General features: G+C 49.4%; 1 protein-coding gene across 1 annotated transcript in view; it reads right to left on the bottom strand.

Annotated features, from left to right (window-relative positions):
- usp53b (ubiquitin specific peptidase 53b) overlaps nt 1-16688 on the bottom strand; it is a 28878-nt gene extending 12190 nt beyond the window's left edge. Inside the window, exons 1-7 of the mRNA XM_072670083.1 lie at nt 16296-16688; nt 6529-7227; nt 5982-6074; nt 5188-5322; nt 4194-4307; nt 2639-2721; nt 1594-1703 (exon numbers count right to left, since the gene is read on the bottom strand). Coding sequence (XP_072526184.1) covers nt 1594-1703; nt 2639-2721; nt 4194-4307; nt 5188-5322; nt 5982-6074; nt 6529-6705 — 712 coding nt within the window. The 5' untranslated portion in view covers nt 6706-7227; nt 16296-16688. The remainder of the gene's footprint in view (nt 1-1593; nt 1704-2638; nt 2722-4193; nt 4308-5187; nt 5323-5981; nt 6075-6528; nt 7228-16295) is intronic.
- Nucleotides 16689-17500: the final 812 nt, after the last annotated feature.

Consider the following 17500-nt stretch of genomic DNA (forward strand, 5'->3'; position numbering starts at 1 on the left):
TGAAGAAGACGCTGCCTGATGCCTGAGACACGGTTCTACCAGAGTTCTGAGAAGAGTTCGGCTCTAGAACCTGCTTTTAGAACCAGATCATTAAAGAAAACTGGATTAGTAGAGATTCTCTATTCACTATGTTACCTTTATCATCATCATCATCATCATCATCATCATCACTCCATATAAAACTCAGAAGACTCGTGTAGCTGCACTGGTGGGTTTGGATAGGAGATAAAATGAATTTAATAAAATAAATTATTTTTATAATAAATATTAATTTATTAATATTAAAAATGAGGAAAATAAATGGATTATTAACTGATTCTGGTTGAAGTGATGAACTGTGTTTTAAAGGAACTGGAAGCTGAATGAGGGAGGTCAGTCCAACTGGGCCTTCAGCAGGTACTCAGATCAGACCAGACCAGATCAGGATTGGGTTTAGGACGTCTCTAAACGTGAAGTGTGAGGGTATGAGGGAGACCCACTGCACTTTGTAATTACAGGGAACAGTAAAAGTCTCATTTCCAGCCGGTCAGATCTAACTGTCTAATCTGCGTCTCTGAGAGACGGCTTTTACTCACGGTCAGTTATCAGGGGAGAAACAGAAGAGCGACAGTGAGAGAAAGCTGTGATGCTGCAGCGCGTGCTCGAATGTCTGAGGCACATCCTCGGAAACACGTGTCGTCCCCTAGAGAGCTACAGTAAATATAGACTGTCACATGACCCGCTGTTATGTCATCACTGGCACACAGTGGAGGACCGGCTCGGGCTGATTCAGCAGAAATGAACCATGCCTCAGTCTTTAATAGGCCTGGGCAACATGGTAAAAATACTAGATCACAATATTTATAACGATACATGTGATCAGACTAAACACATCAGTATCAGACTCTTATAAACTACTATCAGACCCTCTCCTGTACTGAACACAGTGATTTATACTCTTCAGTCTAATCACACTGTTAGTAATGAACCCTGCAGTCTAATCACACTGTTAGTAATGAACCCTGCAGTCTAATCACACTGTTAGTAATGAACCCTTCAGTCTAATCACACTGTTAGTAATGAACCCTGCAGTCTAATCACACTGTTAGTAATGAACCCTTCAGTCTAATCACACTGTTAGTAATGAACCCTGCAGCTGATCAGTGTTTATTAACACTAACAGTCTCCTCCATATGATCAGAACAGCTTACTGTATCACCATAACTACATTCATCACCATACCATAAAATATCATCATATCGCCCAGCTCTAGTCTTAAAGCACCTGCCCAAGCATTAAAACTTCAGGTCCATCAATCAATACGATCCACCCAAACATCTAAACGTCTACACAGAGGAGAAGAAGCAGAGCTACAGGAGCTTCAGCTGTGCTGTGGAACTGGACGCCGATTAGGACTCATCTCATCAGCCTCAGCCTCAGGCTATCACTAGCACACAGATATCACAGTATAGCGCCCCCCTGTGTGTATTACGTGTATTTTTATTACACACTGATAGATTTGGATTGTTTGACAGGGTAAAGCACTACACGGACACCCTGAATGTCAAACGCCCACCAAGCAACAACAAAGACAGCAGAGTGAGAGAAGGGAACCTACGGGGCAGTTGCGGAGGTCCCCAATGGTGTTTGCTGCCTGCAGCAGTTCCCCAAACATATCAGACCTCAGCCTGTCCGTCCTCTCCAGCACCCGCTCCACCTGTTGGCTAATTACAGGACAAAACACAGTTAAACAGAAGGCCATTCACACAGTGTGCTTTAATAACTTGCTGAATGCAATCAAATCCTCACAGCAATGTTCCTCCAAAATCTAGTAGAGAGTCTTCTTCTCTGGACAGTAGAGACAGTAACTCCAACAGAAGCTGGGTTAAGCTCTTTTAATACTCTTGATTTCAGAAGAAACAGTGAATGAGCAGGTGTCCCAATACTTTTGTCTATAGAGTGTAGCTTAAGTGTTTGTTTAACAACAAAAATGTCCAGAGAGTATCATCTAGTCTCCGCCCCCTCAGCAAGTACAGAAAATAAACTAAAAAAGAGGAGGTCAATAATGAGTGGGTGAAGGCGGGGCTTAATGAGGAGTGGGCAGGGTAGAAGGGAGCCAATCAGAGGCTTTTCTGCTTCGTACGTTGACACGGCAACCAGTGAGAGCACCCTGAAAACGTAGCGCAGGATTTCCTCAGTAAGAAAATGTCTGTAGATTAAATTAGTAAGTAAATAAATAAAATAATTTGTATTAACACAAATAAATGAACTAATAAGTTTAACAGCTTCAATTAAGTTTGTGGATGTTGCTATGGAAACTTTAGCGTGTGAACAATTTGTTGGAAAAGATTTATTAATAATCCATCTGATCTACTTCAGCACTCATCATTTATACTCCTGTCGAACACATCTTATTATTTGTAATCTTAATATCTACATGTTTTAATAATCTGTCAGTATTCTGAGCTCACGTCGAGTTTATTATGCTACACACCGTCCATGTGACTCGAGCTGGCAAATCCAGGTCCAGAAACTTTGTTCTGTCCGCTGGGCAGCTCTGGGTCCCACAGTCACAGAGATGTGTGGACTGGGTATTCTAATTTCACAGGCACTGCGATCGGGCTGAGACAGCAGAGGGACGGGGTGGAGGAGGGCTCACCAGAGGGCGGTGGTGGAGACGTAGTGCACTAGCTCTGTGAAGGGGAGAGGGTCCGACGACGATCCGCAGCTCCTGCACACAAACTGCAAAGTGCACACACTACAGTCAGTACAGTCTGGGCTGAGCAGCACAGTCCTACTGTAGACTGGTACAGACGGGCACAGACTGGTTAGACTGGCACAGACTGGTTAGACTGGTGCAGACGGGCACAGACTGGTTAGACTGGCACAGACTGGTTAGACTGGTACAGATGGGCACAGACTGGTTAGACTGGTACAGGCGGGCACAGACTGGTTAGACTGGTACAGACTGGCACAGACTGGTACAGACTGGTTAGACTGGTGAGAATCATGAGCTCTTCTCTGATCTAAAACAGAGAAATAACTCATACGATTAAAAACACTGCCAGACACACTTCAGGCAGCCACAGATGGTCCACATTGCTCCATCACTAAAGGGCGGAGCAAAGATCTGGGCGGTCTGGGGGAGCCTGAAGAACCCTGAAGAACCACTGATTTGACACTGGAGTAAAAGATCTTTAACGGAGTGAAATCATCTGGAATCTCTCATCACCTCTCTCACTGCTGCAGGTCTGCACCTCACACACCCAAGCTCATACCACAGCTCCACCCTGACCTACAGCCTACATCCTTCATTTTACACCCTTCACAGACGTCCCAATCAGGTCATTTTACCCCCCAGTCCGATCTGATCTGATCTGACTTTCTGGACTGGCTGATTTAGTTTAGTCGAGACTTTTCTTAAAATTATGTTTTATAGTGTTTAATATTTTATAATCCAATCAGACCAATCAGCTCCCAGCTCCTCTACAACACTGCAGTCTAATCTCTTCCTGAAAGGCGAGTGAGCGGTTCTGTGGTTCTCCCGCTGGTAAAACAGAGCGTTTCAGTGAGAGTTTTATAAAGGGTCAGATATTATGGTGTGTTTTCAGGTTCCACTGTAAAATAGCTCCACACTGCAGAACCTCAACTCCTTTATTAACCTTCTGAGAACGTCCACACTGCTGCTGCAGCCGGCTGGACTGTAGTGTCCGTTAATGGCTCACTGAGGACAGCAGATGGCACTCTGAACACTGTGGTTAAAACTAAGACTCGGAACTGGATTGGGATTCAAACAGCCGATACCTGATCCACTGAAATACACATGGATCGCCCCTGAACCCTAATACTTCATTATGCGAGTTAGATCTTATATTTTTATGTGTACCCCCTCCTTTTATCTCATTTTTATCCATCATGCCTTTTATCTTATGTTCCTGTGATCAGACGGTCTGTATGACTCTGAATGTGGTAAACTGATTGAATTAGTGTTTATTAGACAGATTAGACACACTTTGTACAGATGATCTTCTTCTCTACTGATGGTGTTTCATTCCCCTGGCCTCTGAATCCTAAAATAACCTCAGTAAGTAACACCAGCACTTTTACATCAATGGTTACGTTTCTTTTCTTCAAAGTGAACTAAACTGCTGTAGAAATCAGACGCTACTGACTGAGGAGGAAAAGAGGAGTACGGAGAGCCCGCTGCCTCTGACCTGCTCATACAGAGTCATGGCGAACTTCTGGTGCGTGATGCAGGACTTTGAAGTGCAGGTTTCAGCAGCTGAGTCGGACACCAAGTGCAGGTGGATCCTCTCCAGGATGTTCTCCTGTCAGACAGACAGAAACACAAGTCAGACGTATGAGCTGAAGGATCCTTCATCTGCTCTAAGTAAAATTACAGAGGGGTTATTGTAGCTATTCTCAGCAGCAGCAGAACTGCTTCATCACCGCTGATATTATTAGCGTTCCTGTCCCGTCAGTCTGAAACACAGAGAAACACATTCCTATTTACGGCAGAGAGGAGGAGAGGGTTCATGGTTGAAGCCGACTGTTCCTGACATTAAAAAGGAAAGCTATATTTATTTAATACTCTGTTAAATCTAATAATACCCCGTTAGAGCAGGTTATAAATGATTCAGGTCGTATAACTGCATCAGAGTGATCACAGCAGCCTCCAGTTTCCACTGCGGAGACATGACCAGCGTACAGCAGAGAAACCCAGTGTGTCCACAACACGCCACACACGCGTTTATAAGGAGTTACGCTGCACCTGTAGTCCCTCAAAACACCTGGAAGTGCTGCTCATCAGTAAGAATATATATATATATATATATATATACATATATTTATATCTCACTGCAAACATGTATCTCCATTTTTGTCTGTCTTTAGTTTTAATGGTCTGAACCCTGTAGCTGCTTCTGTACACTGTGTAAATAATTCTGTCCAATAGAAATGCTCTAAATTACCTGGAATAAACCTTTATTTGCATGTTTACCCTCACCTGTAAAGCCACTACTTTGGAGATACATGTTTTTCATTAGACAGCGATTACATATATTTACACATATACAAGGTTTAATAAAATTATTAATTAATAAAATGACTCTTGAGAGTAATGATTGTGTTCTATATTACTGTATTTTAATGCATTAAATTATGTATTTATTGTCTGGTTGCTGCAACAGTGGGATGAAGGTGGCGTACGAAGCATTCTGCAGCGTCGTCCATGAGGCCCAGCTGGAAACGCTGCTCGTCCTTAAAGGTCTCTGCCAACGCGTGCCGCAGGGTGTCGGACGGCAACGCCCGCTCCCGACTCTGCTGGAACTGACTGAAGATGCTCTGCAGTGACACAGACAGACAGAGAGGGTCTCATACACCTGTGAGGCCCACACGGACCTCTACCCCACAGACCTCTACCCCACAGACCTCTACCTCGGACCTGGTGGTGATCTCAGGACTGAGAAGGTTTCTCATGCTCCAGTTTAGCCCACTCACACAGCATACCATAAAAACAATGATTTACACACAATAATGACACTCCTGACCGTTTTTACATTTCCAGCCCCAAAAGCACCCGGCCGAGAGTAGAAGTAAGGGTAAAGGGATCTAACTGCAGGTCTACATCCCCTCTAATCCTATTGTACTGTCCTTCTCAGCCTGAGGAGGTTCTGACTCTGTACGTCCAGAAGAGAAAGGCTGCGTCCCCATTCTGTACTACACACTAGAGCTGTAAGGTGTACACTGTGTACTAATCTTAGAGCGGGTCTGGCAGGTCAGTACTGACGTACTAACACACTTGCTTCTAACAGGAAGTGACGAAGCGTTGCTATGCCAACATGCATCACTGCAAGTTCTCCTGCAGTCATCGCTGCCACAAATTTCACCAACTTCACTTTTCAGAAATAATAAAATATCTTGCACAAATGAGCATAACCCCTCCCAGTCCACCATGAGGCCACATAAGGGACGGGTCATCTGCTGTGTGTTTGCTTGCTGACCTTTAAAGCACAGAAGATGCAGGCGTCACCGAGGCAGAAGTGGGCAGACAGCTGCCTCAGACTCCTCCTGAAAATGTCCAGCTGCCAGAGAACCTACAGAACAGAGCACGCGCGCACACACACACACACACACACACACACACACACACACCTACTGTCAAACAAACACCATTACGCAGTCGCTCTTTGTAAAGTTAACCCTTGACCTCTGCCCACAGGCCCCCTAGCGGTGGTGGGCTGGAACTAAGATAATGCTGAAGATAATCTACGCTTGCGTTCTATTGAGGTGCAAATCATTTTTATCTAGACTTTTTAACTAGAAAAGTACAATGCACCACCTAGTTGCTATGGGGTTGCTAAGCAATTGAAGTGCTGCTCCATATAGCTGCTATGCTATTGCTAAGTGGTTGGTAGCTGATATTCCAATTGCTAGACAGTTGCTATGGCATCCCAGGTGGTTGCTATGCAGTTGCTAGGCAGATGCTTTGCTGCTCCAGTGGTGACAGCTGCCTTAAACAGCCTCACCCAGTCTGTGCCCGCCACTCACCTGCACGGCGCTGTTGAGGAAGCAGCTGTTCTGGCCCGGCTCGTTGAGGAGGCCCTTGGTGAGAGCCAGCGAGAGCATGCTGCCTGGCTGATAGGACTTCCCCAGCCCCGGCCCAGCAGGTCCCCCTGTGCCAGCGGCGGCGGTCCCTGGCTTCCTGAACAGCTTGACCCATGCCATGGAGCACGAGTCCGCCCCTAAACAGAGGTCCGAACGAGTCACTTATTTGAGAAAGGAGTGGACGTGTCCGTATCGGGCAACATCTGTGCCCACCAGGCCCTGCGCCTGACGGAGGCGGCCTTCCCGCGGTGCTCCGGGAGGCAGTCCTAATTGTGTGCAACGGATAGAGCGAGGAACAGGGTGCAGAATCTGACCGGACACCATTGGAATGGAAGAAGCAGCGGCCCGGATGCAGAGGTCCTAGCCTGAAGAGGAGCGGAGCGAGCTCGTGATGTTTAGCCACAGGCTGTGAAATACTTCTTCTGTGCTAATCCCGCAGACTGGGGGACAGACCTGCTGCGTCGTCTCTGTCGGGGGGAAGACCCTGGCATTGACATGAGACTGGAAAAGGCGACGGGATGTGGAGAGTGGGATAAATCCATTGTTCCTCCAGGGATCTCCTGATCAGGGTCAGCACAGGTCAATCAGCAGCTCATCCATAGGGACGCTTCTGAGCGGCGGGCCGGCACACAGCGATCTATACTGTGATTGACAGGGGATTCGGGGGTGTGGGGGGGGGGAAGAGAAGAAGAAAATCAATGGTTGTTAAAGGGAAAGCCATCTCGGTTCTAAGGCTGCTGTTCAGCAACCTAAAGGTGATCAGAGAACCTGTAGGGAGGAGAACAACCACCTGGTAATGTGAGCGAGTCCAGAGACCGGGCTAACACAGGCTAGCAAGCAGCTAAACTCTAGCTTACTGGTTTAATGCATGTTAATTGTACGCTAACAGTTCTAGTTTGGGCTAACACAGGCTAACCCTAGCTAGCTCTTGGAGGCTGATGCTGAGCCGGATGTGGAGGCGGATGCTGAGCCGGATGCAGATGCGAGCTGCATGCAGGCTTCGTAACTCAGGAATAGTTTAACTGACAGTCCTGAGATGCAGATCACACCACTCAGCAGGACAATTCCTTCCCAAATACAGAGAATCCTCTACAGAAACATTTCTGTAAAATTAGCCTGCAGGTCCAACAGTTCCCTCAGTCTAACACAGGCTAACCTGAGCTGTCAGTAGAACAGGTATAGCGCAGTGGAGCACGCAGCAGCTTCCTGATGGTCTGAAAACACTGTGGTTTTATGAGGCCCTTTTCCTTCCTAAGCTCGTGCTGAAGCGCTGTGGGTGCTCTGCAGCTCTCCCCCGGGATCAATAGGCCGTAAAGCATTAGCTGAGCAGCCTGACGTGCGTTTCTGCTGATTCAGCTCTACAGGAGGAGCGAGACCGGGTCCAAACGCTGCATCCTTTAACTCTGAGTTCAGTTCCAATGTTAAAGAGGGATTAGAGACACTGCTAAGACAGAACATCACACCAGCTCTCTCAGAGACCGCGAACCCCTCCTCCACCGCCACCGCCTCCTTTCCCTCCTGCCGCTCAGGGGTTTCTGCCCCTTTTACCTCTGCAGAACCAGAGAACCTCAGCTGTCTGATCTCAGTTATTTCAGTTTCAAACTCTTTTCCGACTTATTATTAATACATCAACGATGTCCTAAAACTGTAAAATAATGATATAATAATGAAGATGAGCTGATCTAGAACAGCCGCTGCATCCTCAGCTTTCTGCTCTTGGCTGAAAGAAGTGGAACCGGATGTGGCCTTCTGTAGTAGCTCATCCAGTGACCAGTAAGTATATCTGCTATTTATTAATTCATTAAGTAATTAATAAATATCCAATGTGTGTGTGGGGGGGGGGGGGGGGGGGGAATCAATGGTTGTTAAAGGGAAAGCCTCCTGAGAACCTGATCAGAGAATCTGTAGGGGGGAGAACATCCACCTGGTAATGTGTAAAAATACCTAATTAATCACATCCCATCACATAACGCTCCCGACACTGGGAGGGTGAAGACAGACACTCGCCGCCACAAACATGTGCTCAGCCGGCCAGCGCCTCTTTTTCCGAAGCTGCAGCCAGCAGGCGCCAGTGCCGGCCAGCATCACACTGGAGTGGTGTGGGGGGGCGGAAGTGCCATCTACCCACACTGGAGAGAGCAAGGCTAATGGTGCTCCCTCAGGGATTTGACCCAGCGACCCTTTGGTTACATTTCTGATCTCCAACTTTTTACAGGAGGGGTGCAGGATGGTCCTTCATTCTTATGATGTTTATTACTGAGGTTATGCTAAAATATTTACAGCAAAATATGAACCAAAGTCACAGTTTCAGCACAAAGCAATGCCACCATTAATAAACCGGCAGCTCTGCTTCAGAATATTCATATTACACACATCTTACTGCAACTGCTGGCCTTTATACTATTGATGTACTTTATGTGTCCAATGTTAAGCAGAACTTCCTACAGAATATCTGTCAGCCCAAACACGCACCCTGAACGTCTACAGCTATTATTCATAAAACAGAATAATCAGAAAATCTAAAGTTACATAATATTATAGTTAGCCTCACTCGGGTGATAAGATCCGCTCACTGCCAGCACTGTTCATTACCGTAAGACTGCGTAACGCTATGCTGAGAAGGCTTTGGGCATCCTAAAGCTGACCGCAGGTAAATCCAGCTCCTATAAGCTCAGCTATACGCTCCGTTCCTGGAAAGAAAGAGGAGCCGGGCAGTAACTGGGTTAAGAGCCTCACCAGTGAAGCTAATCTGTCGAGAAGTCTCAGCTAACGCACAGGAGCCGGCGAGTGTAGGTGACCTGTCTCAGCACTCGGAATCAGAGCCGCTGCTGCACTATTTCCAGACTGCAGCTGAAAGCGGGAGAGGGTACAGTCCCGCTGGACACGGAGGTGCAGGAAAGGGTGTAGGCGGAGCACACTTCTCTACCTCAGCGGAAAGGTGCAGCAGTTAGAGCACTGATGCAGCTGATCAGGGAAGAGCTCGGTCACTCAGGGAAGGCACAGGATTCAGAACTCACTGATTAACGCGCTAACAATTAACCCCTTCATCAACCAACAAGTAAGTGAAGGGGTAACTGAGGCGGGACACAACGCTGGAACTGCAAATCCACCTTTCAGTCGGTCAGGACTCATGGAGCAGCGACCTGGACCCCAGCTCTTTATTTATATATTTATATTTTACCCCAAGTGTCAAACTAGGGCTGCGTCCCAATCACACTCTACACACTTACACTACAGGATAAGAACCATATACCCCAGGTCTTCAAATCTGAACCTGAATCCAGCTTCCAGTCCTGGGTTTTGTTCTCACTGAAAGTTTAGGGAACAGTTAACATAGCGGTCACACCCATCAATGATCAGTCCAGCACTGGAAACTGGACTCAAGGTCCAGATTTGAAGACCTCTGCCATGCTAATCCTAATACTGCGGGTTTGGCAGGTTAGTACACTACATATTAACATACTAGCCTGATGAATGAAAGGCTATGCTAACATACACCACTGCAGCACAACACTGACTTAGCCATCCGTAATTTAAAAAAGCGAGTTCCCTTTAATTTAAAATGATGCAGAACCGCTAGCCAAAGTTAATTCCACCTTTTAATAAAAAAAAGTACAATTATTGATAACATTTGTAACATGCACTTAGGCTACGCCCACAAATGCAAATACTTTTAAAAACAAATTTCTTCACTATGCTTCAGCCTCCCATCCGCACCATTAAAGCCTGTTCGTTAGGGAGCCTAAAAAGGGAGAGCGAGCTTCATCTTCGTGCTGCTGTATTTAGGTCTGTTTTGGCCATTAGGCTTGTTTCTTGAAGAATTTTCAGAAACACTGCAGAAGACACGTTTTGAAAAGTATCTGGACACATGTGGACGAGAACAAAGACTTTTTATTGATAGCGGATGATAAAAATATCATAATACAATAACACTGCATCTCTGCTTACTGAATAAGCCCCAGAAAACACATTATTCCTATAATAACGCTGCTGTTCTGTGATTAATATTAAAACACAGGCCCAAAGCCTTTCATTTCATGAGAACACAGGGATTCTTGTTTGTGTGTAATTTGCTGTGTGGAGGTTGTTGGTCATCCCACTTATCCCACAGACCAAATCTGACCCGAAACCAGTCAATTCCACACACGGCCATCTTCAGTGTTGGTTTCAGCAGTGCAGCAGAGGGACAGTGCTGAGTGAAGCTCAGGTAAAGCTCACACTGACTCTTTAGCTCACAGGTTAAAAGCCCCGTTCCACCGAGGGCCTCACTGCCGCACAGAGGCATCAGCTCCAGCCGCGCTCCGCAGCATCCGATCTCCCAAATTAGACGTCGGGCTTTGTTAAGGGTTGGGATTTATTGGCGGAGCGAGCCGCTGTGGCGCAGCGCTGGAACAGATACAGCAGCCGTAAACACTGCGGGCTCGGGGTCAGAGCCAGTGTAAAACTTGTTGCCGCAGTGTCGCAGTATATTACCGTTAAAATCACACTCTGGAACATCGCCATGGCTACAGCACCGCGAGAGTGGGCTACAGAACCGCAGGCTGCTTCAGCAAGTGGGGGTTCTCAACCTTTACTGCGACTGGACCACGCTCCGTCAGGCCTGATGACATCACTGGGTAATACTTTCAGCAGGGAGGTCCTGACCCAGTGTTTCTGCCCTATCTGATCTGATCTGAGTACTGATACCAATCTGATCTGATCTGAGTACTGATACCAATCTGATCTGATCTGAGTACTGATACCAATCTGATCTGAGTACTGATACCAATCTGATCTGATCTGAGTACTGATACCAATCTGATCTGAGTACTGATACCAATCTGATCTGAGTACTGATACCAATCTGATCTGAGTACTGATACCAATCTGATCTGATCTGAGTACTGATACCAATCTGATCTGATCTGAGTACTGATACCAATCTGAATCAATGCAATCAAATCCTCCTCTTGGCACTGTTCCAACATGCCAAGCGTAAGGCCTGTATGGAGTAGGGTTGAGGTTACAGCAAAGGGGGACAAACTCCCTGCAAATGCGTATGATTTCAGAAGAAATGGTTCTGCGGTTCAGGTGGATCAGGACCAGAGCTGAGGCGGGTTTGAATGGTATCAGCTGCTTTAAGCCTGATCCAGTTCTGATCCTTTGTTTTTACCACTGTGTTCTAGCAGAGGGCTCTCTGGCGCCCTCTAGACATTATTCCAGCTCCCAGCAGTGAGCAGCTTTCTCAGATACCTGCAGTGTGGAACTGTTGTACAGTGGAACCTGAGAAGGTGCTGCCTGCGGTTCTAGAGCTGTGACTGTATTTGCTGTGTGTACACACACTCCCACCACGTCCTTACTCTTGAATCACAGCTGGTCAGAAACTAAACTACGGTGGTCATGCTCCGTTTTACCAGTGGGAGAACCTCTCTTTGGTTCTAAACCTGTCACCTCCCTTCACATAACAATCCACACAGTTCATGGTCACTACTGGGGGCAGAAGGATATATCGATATATCGAAGTATCGTGATGATGATGTGTTTTGCAGTACTGTACTGATTTTAGGACTTCATTCCAACTGCCCCAAACACAGTCTGAGCTCTAGAACCACAGGTATTATCTTTGGTACTCGTGTTCCACACTGCAGACTCTACACTGCTCTGTGCTCTTCTGAACGCTCCTCACTGCTGCAGGTTTGGGAATAACGACTGTTAATGGCATCTACAGGACACCAGAGGGCGCTCTTCTGAAACACAGCAGTAAAAACAAAGGATCGGAGCTGGATCAGGCCTCTACCCTCCTTAATGACACTATACACGTGTTGGGCAGGTCTTCAGTTTGCCTTTCCAGCACAGTACATTCATTTTACACAAATATGAACCCAACTGAGAGTCCCTGCAGTGGAGAAGAACGCCAACACACACCGAAATGCCCATTAAACAGCCCAACACTGCCCAACACTGCCCAGCACTGCACCGCTCAACACTACACTGCCCAGCACTACACTGCCCAACACTGCCCTACACTACACTGCCCAGCACTGCACTGCCCAACACTACACTGCCCAACACTGCCCTACACTACACTGCCCAACACTACACTGCCCAACACTACACTGCCCAACACTGCCCTACACTACACTGCCCAGCACTGCACTGCCCAACACTACACTGTCCAACACTACCGTACACTGCCCAACACTACCCTACACTACACTGCCCAACACTACACTGCCCAACACTACACTGCTCAACACTACACTGCTCAACACTACACTGCTCAACACTGCCCAGCACTACACTGCCCAACACTGCCCAACACTGCACTGCCCAACACTACACTGCCCAACACTACACTGCACTACACTGCCCAACACTACACTGCTCAACACTACCCTACACTACACTGCCCAACACTACTCTGCCCAGCACTACACTGCCCAACACTACTCTGCCCAACACTACACTGCCCAACACTGCCCAACACTGCACTGCCCAACACTACACTGCCCAGCACTACACTGCCCAGCACTGCACTGCCCAGCACTGCCCAACACTGCCCAACACTACACTGCCCTACACTGCCCAACACTGCACTGCCCAACACTACACTGCCCTACACTACACTGCCCAGCACTGCCCAACACTACACTGCCCAACACTACACTGCCCAGCACTACACTGCCCAACACTACACTGCCCAACACTACACTGCCCAGCACTGCCCAGCACTACACTGCCCAACACTACACTGCCCAGCACTGCCCAACACTACACTGCCCTACACTACACTGCCCAACACTGCACTGCCCAACACTGCACTGCTCAACACTGCACTGCTCAACACTGCCCAACACTACACTGCCCAACACTACACTGCCCAACACTACACTGCCCAGCACTGCTCAACACTACACTGCTCAACACTGCCCAACACTGCACTGCCCAGCACTGCACTGCCCAGCACTGCACTGCCCAAAACTACACTGCCCAACACTACACTGCCCAACACTGCCCTACACTGCCCAACACTGCACTGCCCAACACTGCACTGCTCAACACTGCACTGCCCAACACTGCACTGCCCAACACTGCACTGCCCAACACTGCCCAACACTGCACTGCCCTACACTGCCCAACACTGCACTGCCCTACACTGCACTGCCCTACACTGTCCAACACTACTCTGCCCAGCACTACACTGCCCAACACTGCACTGCCCAACACTGCACTGCTCAACACTGCACTGCCCAACACTGCACTGCCCAACACTGCACTGCCCAACACTGCCCAACACTGCACTGCCCTACACTGCCCAACACTGCACTGCCCTACACTGCACTGCCCTACACTGTCCAACACTACTCTGCCCAGCACTACACTGCCCAACACTGCACTGCCCAACACTGCCCAACACTGCACTGCCCAACACTGCACTGCCCAACACTGCACTGCCCTACACTGCACTGCCCAACACTGCCCAACACTGCACTGCCCTACACTGCCCAACACTGCACTGCCCAACACTGCACTGCCCAACACTGCACTGCCCTACACTGCACTGCCCTACACTGCACTGCCCTACACTGCCCAGCACTACACTGCCCAGCACTACACTGCCCAACACTGCCCAACACTGCACTGCCCTACACTGCCCAGCACTACACTGCCCAACACTACACTGCCCAACACTGCACTGCCCAACACTGCACTGCCCAACACTACACTGCCCAGCACTGCACTGCCCAACACTGCACTGCCCAACACTACACTGCCCAACACTACACTGCCCAGCACTGCCCAACACTGCACTGCCCAACACTGCACTGCCCTACACTGCACTGCCCTACACTGCACTGCCCTACACTGCCCAGCACTACACTGCCCAACACTACACTGCCCAACACTGCCCAACACTACACTGCACTACACTGCCCAACACTACACTGCCCAACACTGCACTGCCCTACACTGCACTGCCCTACACTGTCCAACACTACTCTGCCCAGCACTACACTGCCCAACACTACACTGTCCAACACTACTCTGCCCAGCACTACACTGCCCAACACTGCACTGCCCAACACTGCCCAACACTGCACTGCCCAACACTGCACTGCCCTACACTGCACTGCCCAACACTGCCCAACACTGCACTGCCCTACACTGCCCAACACTACACTGCCCTACACTGCCCAACACTACACTGCCCAACACTACACTGCCCAGCACTGCCCAACACTGCACTGCCCAACACTGCACTGCCCTACACTGCACTGCCCTACACTGCACTGCCCTACACTGCCCAGCACTACACTGCCCAACACTACACTGCCCAACACTGCCCAACACTGCACTGCCCAACACTACACTGCCCAACACTGCACTGCCCAACACTGCACTGCCCAACACTACACTGCCCAGCACTGCACTGCCCAACACTGCACTGCCCAACACTACACTGCCCAACACTACACTGCCCAGCACTGCCCAACACTGCACTGCCCAACACTGCACTGCCCTACACTGCACTGCCCTACACTGCCCAGCACTACACTGCCCAACACTACACTGCCCAACACTGCCCAACACTACACTGCACTACACTGCCCAGCACTACACTGCCCAACACTACACTGCCCAACACTGCCCAACACTGCACTGCCCAACACTGCACTGCCCAACACTGCACTGCCCAACACTACACTGCCCAGCACTGCACTGCCCAACACTGCACTGCCCAACACTACACTGCCCAACACTACACTGCACTGCCCTACACTGCCCAGCACTACACTGCCCAACACTACACTGCCCAACACTGCCCAACACTGCACTGCCCAACACTGCACTGCCCAACACTACACTGCCCAGCACTGCCCAACACTGCACTGCCCAACACTACACTGCCCAACACTACACTGCACTGCCCTACACTGCCCAGCACTACACTGCCCAACACTACACTGCCCAACACTGCCCAACACTACACTGCACTACACTGCACTGCCCAACACTGCCCAACACTACACTGCACTACACTGCCCAGCACTACACTGCCCAACACTACACTGCCCAACACTGCCCAACACTGCACTGCCCAACACTACACTGCCCAACACTACACTGCCCTGCACTACACTGCCCAGCACTACACTGCCCAGCACTACACTGCCCAACACTACACTGCCCAACACTACACTGCCCAACAGCCTCCCTCCTCATCGCGCTGCTACACCTGCACACCGCGCATGCGCTTCGAGGGTCCACTTTTTACTTGTTAAGTTCGATTCAGTTTGGCGATCCGGTTCTTTCGGACTGTTCGTTCCACCGACTCGCTGTGCAGAGGCATCTCCGGGTGGACCGCAGCTCAACACACAAACACGACCCGGAATCAACAGGACCGAACACACACAGAACTTCAGCTTGTAGAAATAAAGGACAGGGGCGAGTCTGTGCTGCAGTGTTCACTCAGACAGGGAATCGACCCGGTTCAGCAATCACATCTGTAGCGTTTTATAGCCTAATAATCTGGACTTTATCAAATAAAACTACATTTCCATCAATCTGACACGTTTTAGGCTCATAACAGATGTAAGCGCCACGGGGGAGAAGTTAGATTCTGGTGCGGCTCGTGAATCGGTTCACTGGAAGAGAATCGGTTCGCTCTGCGCACATCATCTCTAAAATCACATCACATCAAAGTGAGTTTTTTGCGGCTCGCGACTCACCCCCGGTCTCCGAGACGCGGCACGGTATTCCCGAATCGTCTCCTCCGTGCCGGGGAATCTCAGCGGGGAGGAGGCCGGTAAACCCGCGGCTCCCTCCGCCGCTCCGGGTTAGCTGTAGCCCGGGTCGCTATAACAACAAGCAGCGCAGCGACCCTGAATCAAGAGCCGGCCAGCAGCGCGCGGTACCCGGGGGGAGCTGCCGTGGCGTCCCGCAGCCCAGCCAGTCCAGTCAGCCCCAGAAAATAAGCACATCCACGGTCGGCCGGTGTGGACGGTGCCGCTTTACCGTCGCCCTGGGCGGCCTGCTTTACTGCGGGAGGCGGTTCGAGCGGCGAGCTCCGGAAAGTCTGCATAGGATTAACGGAACCGAGACCGAGGAGTTCTAACGTCAGTTTCTGACTCCACCCGTATTCCCACAAGCCCCGCCCTCCGCGCGCTACCATTGGCTGGTGGTTCACACTCATAAACGGGGCGATGGGGGGTACTAGCCAATCCTAGCGCAGAAGGAGAGCCAATCAGAGCGCGGGGGGCGGGGCGAGTTTGAATACGGGCGGAGAGAAAATAAATAACGCAGGGTGAAACCCCGCCCCCTGGTTTACACTCTTTACTGCAGTCCCACAAGACTGGACCTGGTCGTGTGTGTGTGTGTGTGTGTGTGTGTAAAAGTGTGTGTGTGTGAGAGTGTGTGTGAGAGTGTGTGTGTATGAGAGTGTGTGTGACAGTGTGTGTGTGTGAGTGTGTGTGACAGTGTGTGTGTGTGTGTGTGTGTGTGTGTGTGTGTGTGAGAGTGTGTGTATGAGAGTGTGTGTGAGAGTGTGTGAGTAAGAGTGTGTGTGTGTGTGTGAGTGTGTGAGAGTGACAGTGTGAGTGTGTGTGTAAAAGTGTGTGTGTGTGAGAGTGTGTGTGTATGAGAGTGTGTGAGTGTGTGTGTGTGAGAGTGTGTGTGAGAGCGTGTGAGTGTGTGTGACAGTGTGTGATAGTGTGAGTGTGTGTGTGTGTGTGAGTGTGTGTGTGTATGAGAGTGTGTGTGAGAGTGTGTGAGTGTGTGAGAGTGACAGTGTGAGTGTGTGTGTGAAAGTGTGTATGAGAGTGTGTGAGAGAGTGTGTGAGTGTGTGAGAGTGACAGTGTGAGTGTGTGTGTGAAAGTGTGTATGAGAGTGTGTGAGAGAGTGTATGTGTATGTGAGAGTGTAAAAGAGTGTGTGA

Source organism: Salminus brasiliensis, chromosome 24, assembly GCF_030463535.1.
Source record: "Salminus brasiliensis chromosome 24, fSalBra1.hap2, whole genome shotgun sequence".
NCBI classification, from domain to species: domain Eukaryota; kingdom Metazoa; phylum Chordata; class Actinopteri; order Characiformes; family Bryconidae; genus Salminus; species Salminus brasiliensis.